At 43.5% G+C, this 17,909-nt stretch overlaps 1 protein-coding gene across 1 annotated transcript in view; it reads right to left on the minus strand.

Annotated features, from left to right (window-relative positions):
- MIB1 (MIB E3 ubiquitin protein ligase 1) overlaps nucleotides 1–17,909 on the minus strand; it is a 1,882,202-nt gene that overhangs the window by 1,473,576 nt on the left and 390,717 nt on the right. The window contains exon 6 of the mRNA XM_044065767.1: nucleotides 12,948–13,152. Within this exon, the coding sequence (XP_043921702.1) occupies nucleotides 12,948–13,152 (205 nt within the window). The remainder of the gene's footprint in view (nucleotides 1–12,947; nucleotides 13,153–17,909) is intronic.

The raw sequence follows: 17,909 nt of genomic DNA on the forward strand, positions 1-17,909 counted from the left end.
GCCTGTGCTGGGGTAAAAACAAGAATTCCCTAAGCCTTTTCCTGGAATCAGAGAAATCTTGACCTTCCCATTTAAAATGCTCCCTCATGGAATGCAGAGTCTCTGAAAATGAAAAATCCTCAGGAGGGGAAGCTGAAGGAGTAGAATCATCCACATCAGAATCAAAATAAGGAGGGTACTCCTGCAAGTCTTCAGCCGAAGACTCAGAAGCCTCAGAGCATTGCTCAAAATTCTCAAACTCAGATTCCACCCTAGGCCTCTTATCAGGAGGGGGCATAGAACCTCTTATCATAGTAATCAAATCCTCTGCCATTTTAAGCATATGTTTCTTAGGCAAAGACCCTGAAGTACTAGGAGAAACCCCCACTGAAGCAAAAAGTACAGTTTTGTACCTACCATAAATGTAGATGTTCGAGGATTCCCTTGCTGCAGTCCTGACAATTGGGTATAGTCCGCGTCCCAGTCGGCCCGAATACCAGAGTATAAGGCTGACGTCGGTCATGGCGCCTTAGACTGACGTCAGTACGTCAGGGTACTAATCATGACCGACGTCATTTCCTCAGTCTTTTCTTGCCCCAGATGTCAGAAGACCCAAAAGACAAGTCCCAAAAACAACCTGCACCAAAAACATGTACAATATATACAGTAATATATACAAAAATATAAGCATGTAAACTCACCTACACAACCCCCCTGAAACACAGAAGGGAAGGAGGGAGAGTAAATTGGACTGCAGCAAGGAATCTCGAACATCTACATTTATGGTAGGTACAAAACTGTACTATGTTCTTCGTCTACCCTTGCTGCAGTCCTGACAATTGGGTAGAATCCCAAAGCAGAGGTAAGGAGGCTGGCAAATTATAAAGTAGCAGGAGCTGACAACATGCCTTGTAAAACAGCTGTGGCAAAACCAGCTCTAGTCTTAGAGTATATAGGCAGGTGATAATGCCTAGAGAAAGTATGCACTGAACTCCAAGTAGCTGCTTCCAGAATATCCTTAGTTGCCACCCCTTAGAAATGCTGTTGAAGTGGCAGTAGCCCTAGTGGAATGAGGCCTAATCCCAGCTGGAACCTCTTTGCCATGATGGGAATAACAAAATGCAATGCAAAGCCAATCCACCTAGAAATAGTTTGTTTTGACACAGGCTTGCCCTGTGAACTTAAAGCAAAAGAAACAAGTAACTGCTGAGACTGCCTAAAATCTTTAGTCCTGCTCAAATAATAACGCAATTGCCTGTGTACATCTAAAGTGTGCAAAATCTTTTCCCCTTTATTTTGAGGATCTGCAAAAACGTAGGCAAATGAATAGTTTGGTTTAAAGCCACACTAGAAACCACCTTAGGCATAAAGGAAGGATTAGTACGTAATGATACCCTGTCCTTATGGAAAATCAAAAAGGCTCTACTGCCATAAGGGCCTGCAACTCAGACACCCTTCTTGCAGAAGTAATAGCCAACAGAAAAGCAGTCTTCCATGACAAATATTTCAATTCAGCAGTAGCTGCAGGCTCAAAAGGTTGTAGAGTAAGTTTTCCAACACAAAATTGAGATCCCAAGCAGGAGTAGGAGCTCGTGGGGGTCTTATATTCTTTGCCCTCTAAGAAACTGCTTGAACAAAGGATGCGAAAACAAAGGTGGGTCACAATCATAGTGAGCTGAAATTGCTGCAGCATGAATCTTTATGGAAGAGAAAGACAAACCTTTGTCCAATAACTCAGTAAGATATTGAAGAGCCACACTCAAATTAGGCTCTGAAATCTCCAAATTCTTTGCTGTACTCCAAAATAAAAATCTCTTCCATTTTTCTGCGTACACTCTCCTAGTACTAGGCCTTCTAGCTTCCATAATCACATTTAAAACTTGTTGAGGAAGCTGAGACCTACCATGTTTCAACACAGAATATGCCAAGCTGTGAGATGAAGAGATTGAAGCTTGACATTGAGCAGATGACCGTCCTTCTGAGATAACAGATGAGGAATCAGAGGTAAAGGCCATGGAGGCTTCTTTACAAGACTCCTTAGAAGTGGGTACCAGTGTTGCGAGGCCAATCTGGAGCTATCAAAATCATCCTTGGCCTGTCCTGTCTGACCTTTAGTAATACCTTTGGAAGAAGAGGTGGAAAGGCATAGACATGAAGGTTTTCCAACTGAAAGACAGAGCATCCACTTTCCAAGCTGTGTGATGAAACCCCTTTGTGCAATACTTTGGCAGCTGGTGGTTTAGTGGAGAAGCGAACAGATCTATGTCTGGAGTTCCCCATGACACTGTCAATTTCTGAAATACATGAAGATCCAGTTTCCACTCGTGGGGATCCATGATTTGTCTGCTTAATACATCTGCTAGGGAGTTCTGTGCTCCTGGCAGAAACCTTGCCTGAAGAGTCAGTTGCAGGCTTAACGCAGTCTCCCATAAAATCATTGCTTGCCTGCATAGAGGATAAGAATGTGTTCCCCTTGCTTGTTGATGTACCACATGACAGTTGTGTTGTCTGTCAGAATCAACACCTGCCCTGGAAGAAGTAACTCCTTGAGCGCCATCAATGCAAACTGGACTGCTAACATCTCCTTCATGTTGATATGTAGATGCTGTAGTCTGGCAGGCCACTTGTCTTGTATCCACTTTCCATTTAGATGAGCTCCCCAAGCAGTGTCCGAGGCATCTGTCGTTAAAATCTGACTCGCCTCTGGCCGGGTCACAGAGAGTCCCTTGTTTAGGTGACATTCCTGAGCCCACCACAAGAATTCCTTTTGAAGGCAAGGTATTATTTGAATGACAGTGTCCAAATCTTGGCAGTGCTGTGTCCATACATTTTGAGATACCATTGCAGCTTCCTCATATGCAGTTTGGCATTGGGAAGCACCAGAATACAAGATGCCATGAACCCTAATGCTTGAAGGACTGTCCTTGCAGTCAGCACGGACTGATGAGATAGTTGATGGAAGTAAAGTGACAGACTCTTTTGTTTGTCCGGGGTTAAAAGGCCATCTGGGCTGCTGTATTCAGTCTCACACCCAGAAAGCACATGTCTTGAGAGGGTACTAGACTGGACTTTATTTCGTTCACAGAATACCCTAGGCATCTTAGCACTGCTATGACATATTCCAGATGCTGTAGAAGGTGTTCCTTTTCTTGAGCCAGAATCAGGCAGTCGTCCAAGTAAGGATAAATTTGAATGCCTTGAAGCCTGAAGTAAGCTATCACTGGAGCCAGAACCTTTGTGAATACTCTGGGCAGTAGATAAGCCAAAGGGCAATGCAGAGAACTGATAATGAAAATCTCCAGTTCGAAACCGCAGATACTTTCTGCAACTTAGCCTTATGGGCACATGAAGGTAAGCTTCCTTGAGATCCAAAGTTACCATCCAGTGATCCTTGCCCAGCAGAGGTAACAGTTGCTGTAACGTCAACATCTTGAACTTGGGAATGTCCAGATAAGTGTTGAGGATAGATAAATCCAAAATTGGTCTCCACGTGTTCCCCTTCTTTGGCACTAGGAACAGGCGAGAATAAAATAAGCCCCTGACACAGGGACTGGCTGAATAGCCCCTATCTGGAGTAACTGAGAAACTTGCTTGTGAGCCTCTTTTCTTTGTGGAGGAGGAACATCTGGCATGCCTTTGAAAGGGGCATTGTGTGGAAATAAAATCTGTACCGTGATGAATGATATCCAGCACCCATCTGTCTTGAGTGATTAAATCCCAATTTTCTTTGAAAAGAGACAATCTTCCTCCCAAAGGAGCTGCCAGGCGAGTCCACTGGCAGCTGAAAAGGCAGGTCATTGGTTCTGCTTACGAAAGGACTGACCCCTGCCCTCACCAGAAGTCTGAGCAGGTGAACTGTCTGATCTAGGCCTAAGCAAGCCTTGAGCCCTGCCCCTACCACGTCTAGATCTACCCCTAGACTGGGAACCATAAGCAGGATATGTCCACCCCTTAGCAGGCCAATTTCTACTAAACTTGAGGCTGCACCTGCAAAAATCTTTAACAGTCTGCATAGACTTAGCTTTGTCCTCCATTTTCTTTAAAACTGCTTCCACAGGCGGTCCAAACAACACATCAGACTGTAAAGGAGCATCCAAAATCCTGGTCTTAACATGCTCAGCTAAATTCTGATCCTTCATCCATGCATGTCTAGAAGAACAGAACTAGTAGCAGCCACCCTCGAGGAGGCCTGAACAGCATCAAAACCACACTGCAAAGAATGCTTACCCACTTGTTCAGACACATGAACCAAATCCAGCAATTCTTTACACTCAATACCTTCTGCCAAAGCATCCACCTTAGATTTCAATTGTGAAAGGAGATAATTCTGATATTTCAGCATATGAAATTGACAATTCAACGCCCTCATGGCTAGAGTGGAAGAAGTATATACTTTCTTACCCCACCTATCCAAAGCCCTTGCCTCTTTATCAGAGGGTACAGGATTTTTAACCACAGAGCCTTAACACCTTTAGGCCCCTGAGAGACAGTTTCTGGGTCTGCCCTGGGACCCTTAAACAAATACTTATGAGCTTCAGGCACCCTATAATACCTATCAGGCTTAACAGGAGCAGGAGGCAAGGAATCAGGGTTCAGAGAAGCCTCTGCAAAACATCCTCCACCACATTCAACACAGGAGGAATAGCTAAGGGCCTATGCTGGGGCAAAACAAGAATTCCCTAAGCCTTTTCTGGAGTCAGAGTAATCTTGGCCTTCCCATTTAAAGTGCTCCCTCATGGAGTGAAGAGTCTCTGAAAATGAAAAATCCTCAGGAGGGAAGCTGAAGGAGTGGAATCATCCACATCAGAATCAGAATAAGTAGGGAACTCCTGCAAGTCTTCCACAGAAGACTCTGAAGCCTCAGAACACTGTTCAAAACTATCAAACTCAGATTCCACCCTAGGCCTCTTATCAGGTGGGGCATAGAACCTCTAATCAGAGTAATCAAATCTTCTGCCATTTTAAGCATATGTTTCTTAGGCACAGAGCCTGAAATGCTAGGAGAAACCCCCACAGAAGCTGAACTTGGCCTGCCCCTCAAAGAAGCCTTGGAAACAGAAGGGAGGCTTTGACCACCTTAGGAAGAGAGGGAAGAACAGCCACCTGAGAAGCCCCTCAGCCTGGCCTACTTCCTGAGAGGATACATCCTGTAACAGTAAAGTCTCTCCTGAGACTCCAAAGAAACACCTGGCAAAACCTCCGGCTCCACTGAGCCCTCTAAAGAACCGGCGTCTGGGACTGTCGGTTCCTCCACTCTAGGCTTTGCTGTTTTGTCCTTGCGTTTTTAGCGAAGCGGCCGGAGCATCCGGCGGCATTTTATAATTACAACGCTTCCCAAACACTAACCTGGCACAGTCTAACCTTCTCTTAATAGTGCGTTTGTTAAATCTAGCACAAGAGCGGCATCCAACAACGTCGTGCTCAGGCCCTAAACAAGGTATACACAAAGTATGGTAATCCCTATGAGGTATCTGTTTCCCACAAGAAATACAGTTATTCACTTTTTCTGACATCCGGTTAAATACTGAGGCAAGAAAAAACCAAAATATTCTAGCGGGTACTTAGCCAACTTTGATTCGGTCTGAAACTCTGGCTTCAGAAACTTTCAGAACGCCAACCTGCACTCGCAAAATTGCTTCTGCATCGGACCATGCGGCAAAAAAGACTGATGATATGGCGTCGGTCATGCGCATTAGTACCCTGACGTACTGACGTCAGTCTAATGCGCCCTGACCGACGTCAGCCATATACTTTGGTATTCGGGCCGACTGGACAGCGGACTACCCAATAGTTAGGACTGCAGCAATGTGGAATGAAGAACATTCCTTATGAGGTATTTGCTTCCCACAAGTAATGCAATTATTAACTTTTACTGACATCGGTAAGGAGCAAGAAAAAGTTTCCCTAATGCGGTACTTAGCTTTAGTTTGAAGACTTTGGTTCTGAAACTCTAATATGAAAATTTCAGGAGTCGGACAACCGGCACTTGCAAACTGCTTCTGCTTCGGGCACCGTACGGCAAGAAAGACTGAAGAAAATGGAGTCGGCTGCTTATATTATACCCCTGACGTCATGGAAGAAGAGACAGCAACTGACGCAGGACCCAAGACTTTGTTATTCAGGCTGACTGAGGGCAACCTGCCAGCAGATTACTCAAATGTAATGACTGCAACAGTGAAACACGAAGAACATCTGCACTATGTTCTTTGTGTTTCACTGTTGCAGTCATCACATTTGGGTCGATTCCCAAAGCTAAGGAAGGTAGGAGGAAGTTAGAGAGCATTAGGGCCAGCTATTAAGCCCTGCAAGACTGCAGTGGCAAAACCAGCTCTGGATTTAGTAAAAATAGGCATATGGTAATGCTTGGTGAAGGTATGTACAGAGCTCCAGGTAGCAGCTTCTAGGATATCCCTGTTAGGGACACCTCTGAGAAAGGCTGTAGAGGTAAATGCAGCCCTGGTGGAATGTGATCTTATCCCCTGTGGGGTAGGTTTTCCATGGTGCTTATAGCAGAAATGCAATGGGCTACCCCATATGGAAATGGTTTGCTTTGAAATGGCCTTCCCCTCTGCCCCTACAGCAAAACCAACTAGCAGCTGCTCAGATTTTCTGAGAGGCTTAGTCCTGTCCAAATAAAATATAAATTGTTTATGCACATCCAAAGAGTGCAGTATTTGTTCTCCTTTGTTTTGTGGATTCGGGAAAAAGGTAGGCAAATGAATGGACTGATTAAGGGCCACACTAGACACCACCTTGGGTATAAAGGAAGGATTGGTCCTGAGGGAAACCCTGTCTGCATGGAAAATAATGAAAGGCTCCACTGCCATGAGGGCCTGTAATTCAGTCACTCTTCTTGCTGAAGTGATGGCGAGAAGGAAGGCTGTTTTCTAAGAAAGGAATTTCAACTCTGCAGTTGCAGCTGGCTCAAAAGGAGGGAGAGTGAGCTTTTCCAATACAAAGTTAAGGTCCCAGGCTGGAATAGGGGCTCTCCTGGGGGATCTTAAATGTTTGGCCCCTCTGAGGAATTGCTTTAGGAGGGGGTGAGAGAAAAGGGGTGGTTCAGTATTATAATGTGCTGAAATGGCAGAGGCATGAATTTTAATTGACGAGAAGGAGAGGCCCTTGTGGAGCATTTCTGTTAAGTACTGAAGAATACGAGGTAAGCTGGGCACCATTGTGCACATCCTGAGTCTGGCACCAGGAACAGTATCTTTTCCACTTTTCAGCATAGGATTTTCTAGTACTAGGCCTCCTTGTCTCCAGAATGACATCTAGCACCTGCTTACTGAGGGATGCTATTGGAGAGCTCAAGGAATTAGCCAGGGTGCAAGGTTCAGGGTTTGAAGCTGAGGGTGCAGAATCTGGCCCACCTGCTGGGAAATGCAGGGAAGGGGTCTGAGGCAAGTGACATGGTTCCAGCAGTGTCATACTGCGCAAGAGGGGATACCAGTGCTGGCAGGGCCAGTCTGGTGCAATCAGTATTGTCCTTGGTTTGTCCTGTTTGATCTTTAGCAGAACCTTTGAGAGGAGAAGCAAAGGGGGAAAGGCATTAACTGAGAGGCTTTCCCAGGTAAAGGACAGGGCATCCACTTTCCAAGCTTGACTGTGGGAAGTCCTTGTGCAGAATTTGTCCAATGGCAAACAGGTCCATCTCTGGAGTCCCCCTATTTGTTCCTCAAGAGGTTGAATATTTTTGGTTCCAGTTTCCACTCGTGTGGGTCCATGAAATTTCTGCTTAGGTCGTCAGCCACTGAATTTAACTTGCCTGGCAGGAATTGAGCTTGTAGGTGCACTTGGTAGTTTTAAAGCTGTGTTCCACAGAGCCATGGCTAGTCTGCAGAGAGGGTACGAGTGGGTTTCCCCCCTGCTTGTTTATGTACAACATAACTGTAGTGTTGTCTGTCTTTACCAATAACTGCCTTGGAAGAATGTGGTCCTTGAAGGCTGTCGGGGAATTCTGTACAGCTAACATTTCTTTTTGGTTGATATGCAGGTGCATCTGTCTCGGGTTCCATTTGCCCTGAATGCACTTCCCTGCCAAGTGATCCCCGCATGCATAATCTGATGCATCTGTTGTTAGGGTTTGGGCGGCAGGGGGTAGAGTGAAAGGGAGCCCCTTTTTGTGGTAGCAGGCCTCTGCCCACCAAAGGAACTCTGTCTTTATACAAGGAATGATAGGAATCACTGAGTCCAGGTCCTGAGAATGTTGACACCATAGGCTTTTTAGATACCATTGTAGTTTCCTCATATGCAGTCTTGCATACGGAATTAATAGAATGCAAGAGGCCATGAACCCAAAGGCTTGCATAATTTTCCTTGCAGATAGCTGGGTCTTTGTGGCCAGTAGTTTGAAGTAAGTTGTCAAATAAACTTGTTTCTCTGGAGTGAGGAAAGCCATCTGGGAAATTGTATTCAAGCTTGCTCCCAGGAATACAATTTGTTGGCAGGGTACTAGGTGAGATTTATTTTCGTTTATGGTGTACCCCAGTGAGTTTAAAAGTTTCTTTACAAATGTCAGATGCTTTAATAACAATTCCTGGCTTTCTGCCTAAATCAGAAAATTGTCCAAGTATGGGTATATTTGAATATTTCTCTGCCTGCAAAATGCAATGGCTGGAGCTAGACACTTTGGCTTATCTACTGCGCCCAGGGTATTCACAAACGGAAGTGCAGAGAACTGACAGTGCATGGAGCCTGCCCTGAAGCATAGGTAATTCCTGCAAGATTCCCTTATTGGAATGTGCAGGTAAGCTTCCTTTAAGTCTAAGGTTGCCAACCAGGCATATTTACCTAGCATAGGAAGCAGTTGTTGAAGTGTTAACATCTTGAATTTTGGGATTACCAAAAAAGTGTTTAGAATAGACAGGTCCAGGACAGGACTCCAGGGGCTGTCTTTTCTGGGTACCAGGAAAAGTATTGAATAAAAACCTTGTCCCTTTTCTTCTGCTGGGACAGTTTGAATAGCCCTGATACTTAGAAGAGAGAAAATCTGCTGTTGAGCCTCTGCCCACTGGTTTGGGGTTGGTGGGGTGTGGAAGTGGAATCTGTATCCTTGGGAAACTATATTCAAAACCCATTTGTCCTGGATAATGAGTTCCCAGTTTTTTGCATGTAGGGCAAGCTTTCTTCCTAAGGGAGCAGGCAGCTGAGCTTGGCTTTGAAGGGCTAAGGTTAAGTCATTGTGCCATTTTCCCGTAGTGGGGTGTCTTACTACTCCCTGCTTTGGAAGTGGGAGCCCCCCCCCCAATGCTTAAGCCTGTGTATTGCCTGAGACTGTAATCTAAGTGGTCTGCTGTTCCTCGGTTTGGACTGAGAAGGCCTGGAAGAAGCTGAAAAGGACCAATTCTTTGAAGGCCAATGCCTATTAAATCTGGAAGGCTGTACTTGCAAGAAATCTTTAACAGTTTGCATAGATTTAGCTTTTTCCTCCATCTTTTTGAGGACTTCTGCTTTGTTGCCAAACAGGCAGCCTTGGTTTAAGGGAGCATCCAGTAATTTAGCTTTAGCATGATCTGGCAAGTTTTGCTCCTTAAGTCAAGCATGCCTTCTAAGTACAGACCCAGTGACAGCAGCCCTGCAAGATGCTTCTAGAGAGTCAAAACCACATTGCAAAGTATGTTTACCAACTTGTTCTGCAGAATGCATTAAATCCTGTAATTCTTTGTGTTCAGTACAGTCAAGAATCAACATCATTTTCTGTTTACGTAGTCCCATAATATGCTGCTGGTACATTAACATAACAGAAACTGGCAATTTAAAGCTCTAATGGCCAACGTAGCAAAAGTATATACCTTCTTACCCCATCTGTCCAAGGCTCTAGAATCTCTATCAGAAGGGGTAGGGTTTTTGGCAGCAGCAGCCTTAATGCCCTTTGGTCCTTGGGAAATGGTCTCTGGATCCGTAGCAGGATTCTTCAAGAGGAACTTGTGACAGTCAGGTACTATGTTATACCTATCATGTTTTCTGTGAGCTGGAGGTAAAGTGGCTGGGGAAAGGCTAGATTCCAAGAAAGCATCATCTACAATGTCCAGAACAGGAGGGATAGCTAAAGGCCTGTGTTGAGGGAGGAGTAAGAATTCCTTAAGCCTCTTTTTGGAGTCAGAGTAATCCTGGCTTTCCCAGCAGAATTGCTCCCTAAGAGTGTGCAAGGTTTCACCAAAAGAAAAATCCTCTGGAGGGGAAGCAGAGGGAAAAGAATCCTCTGCATCAGAATCCTCATAGGTAGATATCCTGGTAATCAGAAGAAACAGAAAGATCAGATTTCTTATCAGAAGAATCAGAAGGAAAATCAGTTCTAGGTCTCTTAGAGGGGGAAGGCTGGCTTCCGCCATTCTAAGTATTTTTTTTTTTTTTTTTTTTTTTTTTTAAGGCATATGTTCCTGAGCATGTGGTCTAGACGTCAGTTTCTTTGGCGTGGGTCGAGATTTAGGCCTGGAGGAAGAAGACGGCATCGGGTTAAAATGCAAGTCTGTAGGCCTGAATACACCCTCAAAAGCCGGTGCTAGTAGAGTGGCTCTGGACCCATCCAAGGTAGAGACATCCGCAGGTTACATAGTCGAAGAAGCATCTTTTGGCATACCGGACTCCGAATGGGTCTCGGTAGAGGCCTGCAAATCTGAAGTAGCAGGTTATCAGGGGCTGCGAAAGCGCCTCACTGAGTACCGGCGGATTGGCGACTAGCTTAACGGAAGCACCGTTGGCAGTTTTGGACCTATGCGGTCTGTCTTTATCCTTATGTTTTTTCAGAATATCTGTAGTCAGATGGCTTAGCAAAACCATTTCTGGATAGTTATACCGTGTACCAAAATAATTGGCTGCAAATATAGACCGATGACTAATAGTTCGGGGGTTGAACAAGGCACAAAACCAACAGCAAGGAATGTTGTGGTCTGGGCCTAAGCAAGGAATGCAGTACAAATTAAAATCTTTATGAGGTATTTGCTTTCCACAGGTAATACAATTGTTAACTTTTACTGACATCGGTTAAGAGCAAGAAAAAAGATCCCCAATGGGGTACTTAGCTTTTTTGAAGACTTTGGTTCTGAAACTTAGTCAGCCAACCGGCACTTGCAAACTGCTTCTGCTTCGGGCACAGTGCGGCAAGAAAGACTGATGACATGGAATCGGCTGCATGTTTTATACCCCTGACGACCTGACATCATGGAAGAAGAGACAGCCACCGACACAGGAATCCAAGACTCTGGTATTCAGGCCGGCTGAGGGCTAACGAGCAGGCAGATAACCCAAATGTGATGACTGCAACAGTGACACACGAAGAACATCAAGGTCCCTTAACAGTCATTCTGACTTGTTGGGCAGTCCTTTATTCTGGGAGGGATACCCAAATACTTTCTGGAATAAAAATACAATTAAAAAAAAGTAAATGTGAATAAAATGAACCTATGAAACAAGATTAAAAATGACCAATAAATATGGGTAAGAGCAATATAGTGAATGAACAAATATGAACAAACCTACCATAGAGGCTGTCATGGAAGGCTTTGTCTGATTCCCGCCCACCTATTCTTTCACCTTCTCCCATCTGATAAGTCAGCCCCCCCTTGATACAATGTTGGCCTCGTTTCTCAATGTCCTGCATGTTTTGTTTTTTTTTTTTGGGGGGGGGGGGGTGGAGGGCGTTGTTTCCTCAGTCATCCTCAATTTGATCATCAGCTGCTCAGCAGGTTCCTGTCACTTCATCAAACATAGTTTCAGCAATGGCAAATAAACAGAACTGTTTGCCAAAACTACTTTAATTGGCAAAGAAATTTTTATTTTTCTCCACTGTTGTGCAACCTCTGAGTTACTATACATACGTTCTGGGGGGGGGGGGGGTGCCGCCCTAATATGGAGGGTGCAAGGTGGCTCATCCTCCTGCAAAAAAATATATTTACCAAAGGTTCCATGGAAGTAGTTTCTGTGAACAGCTCTTGATTTATCTGCTTTCACCAAAACTGCTGTCAAAGAGTCATCATGTATCCCTGCTCAGCTCTCACGCTCCCCCTGGTGCACCTGGATGGAAGAAAAGGGACTTGGAAATGTGTTTGCACTGGAAAAGGCCATTCTTGGCACACAGGAAAGAACTACTGAGTGCAGTCAGAGCAGGAAGTATCACATACGTCAGTGTCAGTACTTACCCCTAAGCCCCGCCCTCACAGAGTACTGATGTTATAATTTATTAGGCTGGGAGGGAAATGGGGTTTTCCTCCCATCTTGGCCTTCCCACAAGCCTAACCTAGGTTCCATCTTCTACCACTTCTCAGAAAGCGATCCATCCACCTCTGCATGCTCTTTCTTTTCCAAGACGGACATGCCTATCCTCCCTGCTAGGTTTGCAAGACACGCATGACACTAATTAGTGACTGATTACAATGCAATGTCTTAGCATGTGATACAATGACAAAAAATAAAACAATGAGCAAGATAATATTCCAGTGATGAAGATGTGAACCATGCAACTGGGAAGCACGTTACCTTAGCACACCCTCTTAGATGGGTGTCTGATGCCTTGATATGTGCTAGCAGGAGGTGTGCATAACCCCAAGCTTGCAAAATCTGAAAATTAAACTTAACAGTTAACCACTGCAGGTCACATACAAAGTCACGTCTTGGATATGATTTATTTCGATAAACATTAAGTGATGTACTTAATCTGCATAACACTTCTGAACAATTAAGTTGTAAGAGTATCAACAGCTGTACTGAAATAAGTGTGCTCAAGAGAACAAACCTGTACTCTAATACTATAACACAAGTACTAATTCAGCTGACAATAAAGCCATACTAAGCCTTTACAACAATCTGCAAGAGTGGAGTTTCTAAAATGAAAATAGTGTTGTAGTAGTTTTTCTATTAACAGTAAGCAGTCATTTAAATGCATTCTGATGTAATTTTCTGCTTTTCAGGTACAACATAACGATATCACTATTACATATTTTTCTACAACTTTACAGTTACAAACTACTAACCTGTTGCCACTAGGATACTGCACTACAATGTCATGATCCTCATCAATGCCACAGACAGTACCAGTTGTAGTCAATGTTTCAAACATTCCATCTGTCCAACCTCCATGCCCGTGCTGCAAGGACTGTACAATCTCCAAATCGAGATCAATATTCACCAAATCACCAATCTGCAGACCACCAGGGTTTCGGTTCCCATTCTGCTCACCTGTAAATAAAAAAAAAAAATGAAATGAATCAGTATGGTCGAACGTCTTCAAAGCAAAACCTGCAATGTTACTAGAATAGCAACAGGTAATGTGAACAGTTACATGCACAAACTAAGGAGAGACGCAGAAGGAAAATTATGTCAGGTATCTACAATTATGAAAGATATTCACCCTAACAGCGGATTCAAACATACACTCTTGCAGCAGCTAAAACATTCACAACTCAGGTCATCTGACTGTAGCATCATTCAGGCAAGTTCTCCTAGCTACAATTTGACTGTAGGTTGTCAAAAGTCCTGGTATCTGTCACACATACGCTGGCATGACAGAATTCCACAAATTCCGTTAATTTTACTTCTCTCTCTTTTTTTTAAACATATCCTTCCCCACCATTGATAGACACCACTTGAAGGCTCCACTGCCTGAAGTTAATCAACCCATCTGGTCTAAAGTGGAAGGAGCCAGGTGTCCTTGAGCAACTGGAGAGCCTTACAGCCCATTTGTTCCTTCCGCAGAAGCCCTAATGGCCCATCTGTTACTCCAGTATTAACAAGTCTAGTGGTAGGGAGATGACCAGCTTGATGATCCTTTGAATGGCCTATTCCCCGAGTTGCCTGCAGACACTCCACAGCTGTCTAATCAAGGGAGGAGGTGTGTATGCTCCAACAAATACCTCCTATTCCCTGGCTCAGAAGGACTTAAGTGAAGTCCCTACCCGATTCTAGCATAATTCAATGCAGCTACTGCAAGAGAGCAATACACTCAGCTACTGCTAGGTGGCTGTACTGCGGGCCCTGCAGCCCCTCCTTCTTCATTCTGAGGAGGACTGACCTGGCATCAGCAGCTTAAATTCATTGTCTTCTCACTCAGTCCCTCAGATGCCTGTACTACTAATCGAACATGGGTCACATTGGCTGAAAATCAGTGCTTCTTTCCTCTCAGGTGTGGGGCTGGGAGCTCCTTTTACTGAACTTACATTCCACACACAAAAGAAAGGACCACAGATCATCATCACTCACAGCATGTACAGATCTTCAAAATGATCCTCTTTTGAGAGGATACCTATGGCAATATTTCCCCTCAAGTCTTCCTACACAGCTCTTTGAAGTTCCTGCGGTCCCAGATTCACACAAACATGCACCGTTTGGACTATGATTATGTCCAGTTATCTCATAAGATCACAACACTGGGTTTTACCACACGGAGTGAAAAAAATATCTGTTAATGTCAAATGCTGACATTATTTGCAAAAAACTGAAATAAAATGGTAAAAGCTGCAGAGAAAAACACTAAGAGCTGTATTAAGAAGCAGAAAATGCAGGCGAAGAACAGGGTCAGAAGACAAACTTACTATTCTAAATTAAATGTGTATCTATGTAACATGATTTGTATCATTATATGCAGCTCTGTTATTCTGCAACAGCCAGCTATATGGAAAAACACTTAAAGGTAATACTTGCCTTTTTTTTTTTGTGCTCTGAGATGCCTCAACAACTTGATTACTCAATGAAGTACATTACAGGCAAAATCAGGTAAAGGATGTATTACAGTACATTACAGTAATAAATTGCACACCACCAATTCAAAAGCACATGATCAGAATGTGAGAGTACATGTTCTGGTTAGTGCTGCTGACAGTCACTCCACCCCCAAAACATACAACAAAAGATGGTACTGAGCATAGCATAGTGGTCTAAAGGTGGCACTGAGTAACAGAGACTGCTCTAACATGCACTGAAAGAAGTACAGCAAGAAGGACGCAAGTCACCTGCGAGATTAGTTGTGTGCGAATACCACAGCAATGAAATCAAGATGCTCAAAGAAAAGGCTCTGTTTTTATCAACTTAAATACAACACAGTAACAGTTTACCTACTGTGCAATGCCACCTTTTAATGGATATGAAACATTTCCAACATTTTTTTAACCATGCCACACACAAATTAATTTAAAATGCACTGCACCCATATCCTTACCACAGCAACAGCCAGACTCATAACATTAAAACTGCTAAGTGATATCGCATATTGTCAATGTGGTGATGTTTTCAGCATGAGATATTAAAACACAGCTACTGCACGCTGGTTCTGTTTGTTATTGAGCAGGTAAACAACAGTCCCAACATAAGCCCTAAAACAAGGAAAGTTACAGTTGTTTAAGTAAACTTACCATAGCAGTAGATCTTCAAATAGCTCACTGTTGCAGCAGTCTAAACTATGAGTTTTAGCCTGCCAAGGATGTGTCATCTGGACAGCTTACAAAGCTTTAGGGCAATGCACACTGATGCAAAATAAAAGATACAAGAGCCTTGCCAGCTAAACCTGTGCTAGGAGAAAGGGAAAAAGAAAAATATTCACATGGTGGCATAAAACAATAAAATTGAGGAGGGCACTCCTACTGCAGCAGTGCTCTACTGGAACATCTACTGTTATGGTAAGTTGACTTGCACAGCTGTACTCAATCAATAGATCACTGTTGCAGCAGCTTAACCTACATGGAACGACCGCCAGAGCTTGGAAAGACTAGGAGGATCAGAGTCAGAGTTCCTTGAGAACTGGCCTTGCAAAACTTCCTCAGAAAACCAGGCACCTAAAAGGTATTACATCTCACTGTCCAGGCAGTGACTGCAGAAACTGAAAGTTAGGGTGTATCAAACAACTCCCGTCCAGTTTAAATCCATCCAGTGAGGAAGCTTGTGAGAACTGCTAATGGCCAAATTGACAAGAGAAATCCACAGTTACCTGGACCAAAAGGGAGTCACTAATATCATCTTAGAAAAAGTCCTTCTGAATCCTTAGAAGAACCCCTGTTTATAAAATGCAAGGACAGAAAGGCATACAAGCTGCATCCACATCCATGAGAATGAAATAACATCATCTTCCAGGACTTTGTGCAAGGAGTCCTGCAACAGAATTTCTTAAACTGTCTGTTGAGAATGGAGGCAAACAAAGGTGTTCCCACAGTTGGATAAATTACTGAAAGACCACAGGGTGCAACTTTGATTCCTGTGGGGTCTGTCCTAGCCCTTCTCAGCTTGTCTAAAACAATGTTAAGTATCCTGGAAGATCAGACTGTGTTAATTGCTAGTTCCCAGGCTATCACTGGTACTGTACAAAGTGAGTAGGATCTGGTTCCCCTAATTTTTGTATGCAAAGTACCACTGTGATGTTGTCCGCGATTACCACTACAGGGCCAGGAATCAAAAGACAAGTCTTGAGATATGAGAGCTATATATATATATATATATATATATATATATATATATATATATCTATATCTATATCTATATATATATATATATATATATATATATATATATATATATATATATATATATAGATATATATATAAACAAAACAGAATAAGACTAGGAAAAATAAACTTATACTACTGAAAACTTCCAAACTGTTAAAAACAAAAACAGAAATCCAATGAATAGACGCTGAGCCAGAACTGTTACTTGCTGAGCGCTTTTGTTCGCTTTACTGATAACAATCTAATTTCATCAGAACAAAATGTAATGCATTTGCAGTACTGTGCGAGCTTTAAATAGTCTAACTGGTATAAAAAATACTTCACTATGATTGGTAGATAGACTACGGCAATGCAGTAGTATTTGGACTAATGAGAGACACTGCTATAAAACAAAAGGTTTTATCTGTTAACATCCTGCCACTAGGGGGCGTGCTGTAACTTTTTAGTTGTACCACTTTAATGCACATTTAATGTTGAGATACTCGTTGAGCCCTGGTGGAGTACCTGCTTCAATGAGGAGTTGCCATCTTAATTCCTTCAGCTCCAGTAGTGTGTTGCAATCTCCAAAAAACTGCTGGACCTGTTCTAACACTAGAAATTTAAAACGGGCGAAGCCATTGAAGCTCGTGGCATGTCTGCTTAATGCATTGTAACTGTCATTATGCCTGATGGCTGCAAGGTGTTCCTTCACCCTGTCTGAGAGCTTTCTAATTGTTTTTCCAATGTAGAAGGAAAACATTGGTCGCAGTAGGCTGCGTAGACTAGAAAACTTGAGTGGCAGTCGTGCTGGGCTTTGAACTGCACCGAGATGTTGCAGTGTTGAAAAGTGTAGGATGTGCCTGAGTGTATGACAGGGCAGACTACACAATGCTTGCAAGGGCCCATACCTTTGGGGTTTTGTGGGTTAGCAGGCTCATGGGGGTCTGCTCCATTCCTGAGTATGGGGGTCTCTTTCCTTTCAAAGGTTTGTTTGAGCGTTCTGGTCTTCTTGTATGAGAAGACAGGCTCATTACCCACTATCTGTTGGGTGTTATGGTCCGCTCTTATTATGTTCCAGTTTTTGCCAATGATATCCCTAATGGGTTGCATATCTCAGCTGATGGGGATGGGGAAAAGTACAGTTGTGTACCTACCATAAATGTAGATGTTCGAGTGTATTCACTGTTGCAGTCATTACAAGTGGGTTATCCTGCTGGCAAGCTACCCAAAGTCGGCCCAAGTTCCAAAGTCTAAGTCCGGCGTCAGTTGTTGTCACCTCCTCCCTGACGTCAGTACGCCAGGGGTATAAAAGATGCAGACAACGCCATTTTTTTCAGTTTTTCTTGCCCCAGATGTCAGGTGCCCCTAAAATGGTAGGCTAAATTATGCCAATAAGCATGCATACACAAAAAAACAACTTTTTCTTCATCTACAAGCAAATACACCACATAGGTTGTATAGAATAGAGAAGTACAGATAAGTCCCAGCAAGGTAAAAAGGGGGATGGTTTTGGGGGGGGGGGTA

Source organism: Protopterus annectens, chromosome 3.part0 (genome assembly GCF_019279795.1).
Source record: "Protopterus annectens isolate FY-2018-M chromosome 3.part0, PAN1.0, whole genome shotgun sequence".
NCBI lineage: Eukaryota > Metazoa > Chordata > Ceratodontiformes > Protopteridae > Protopterus > Protopterus annectens.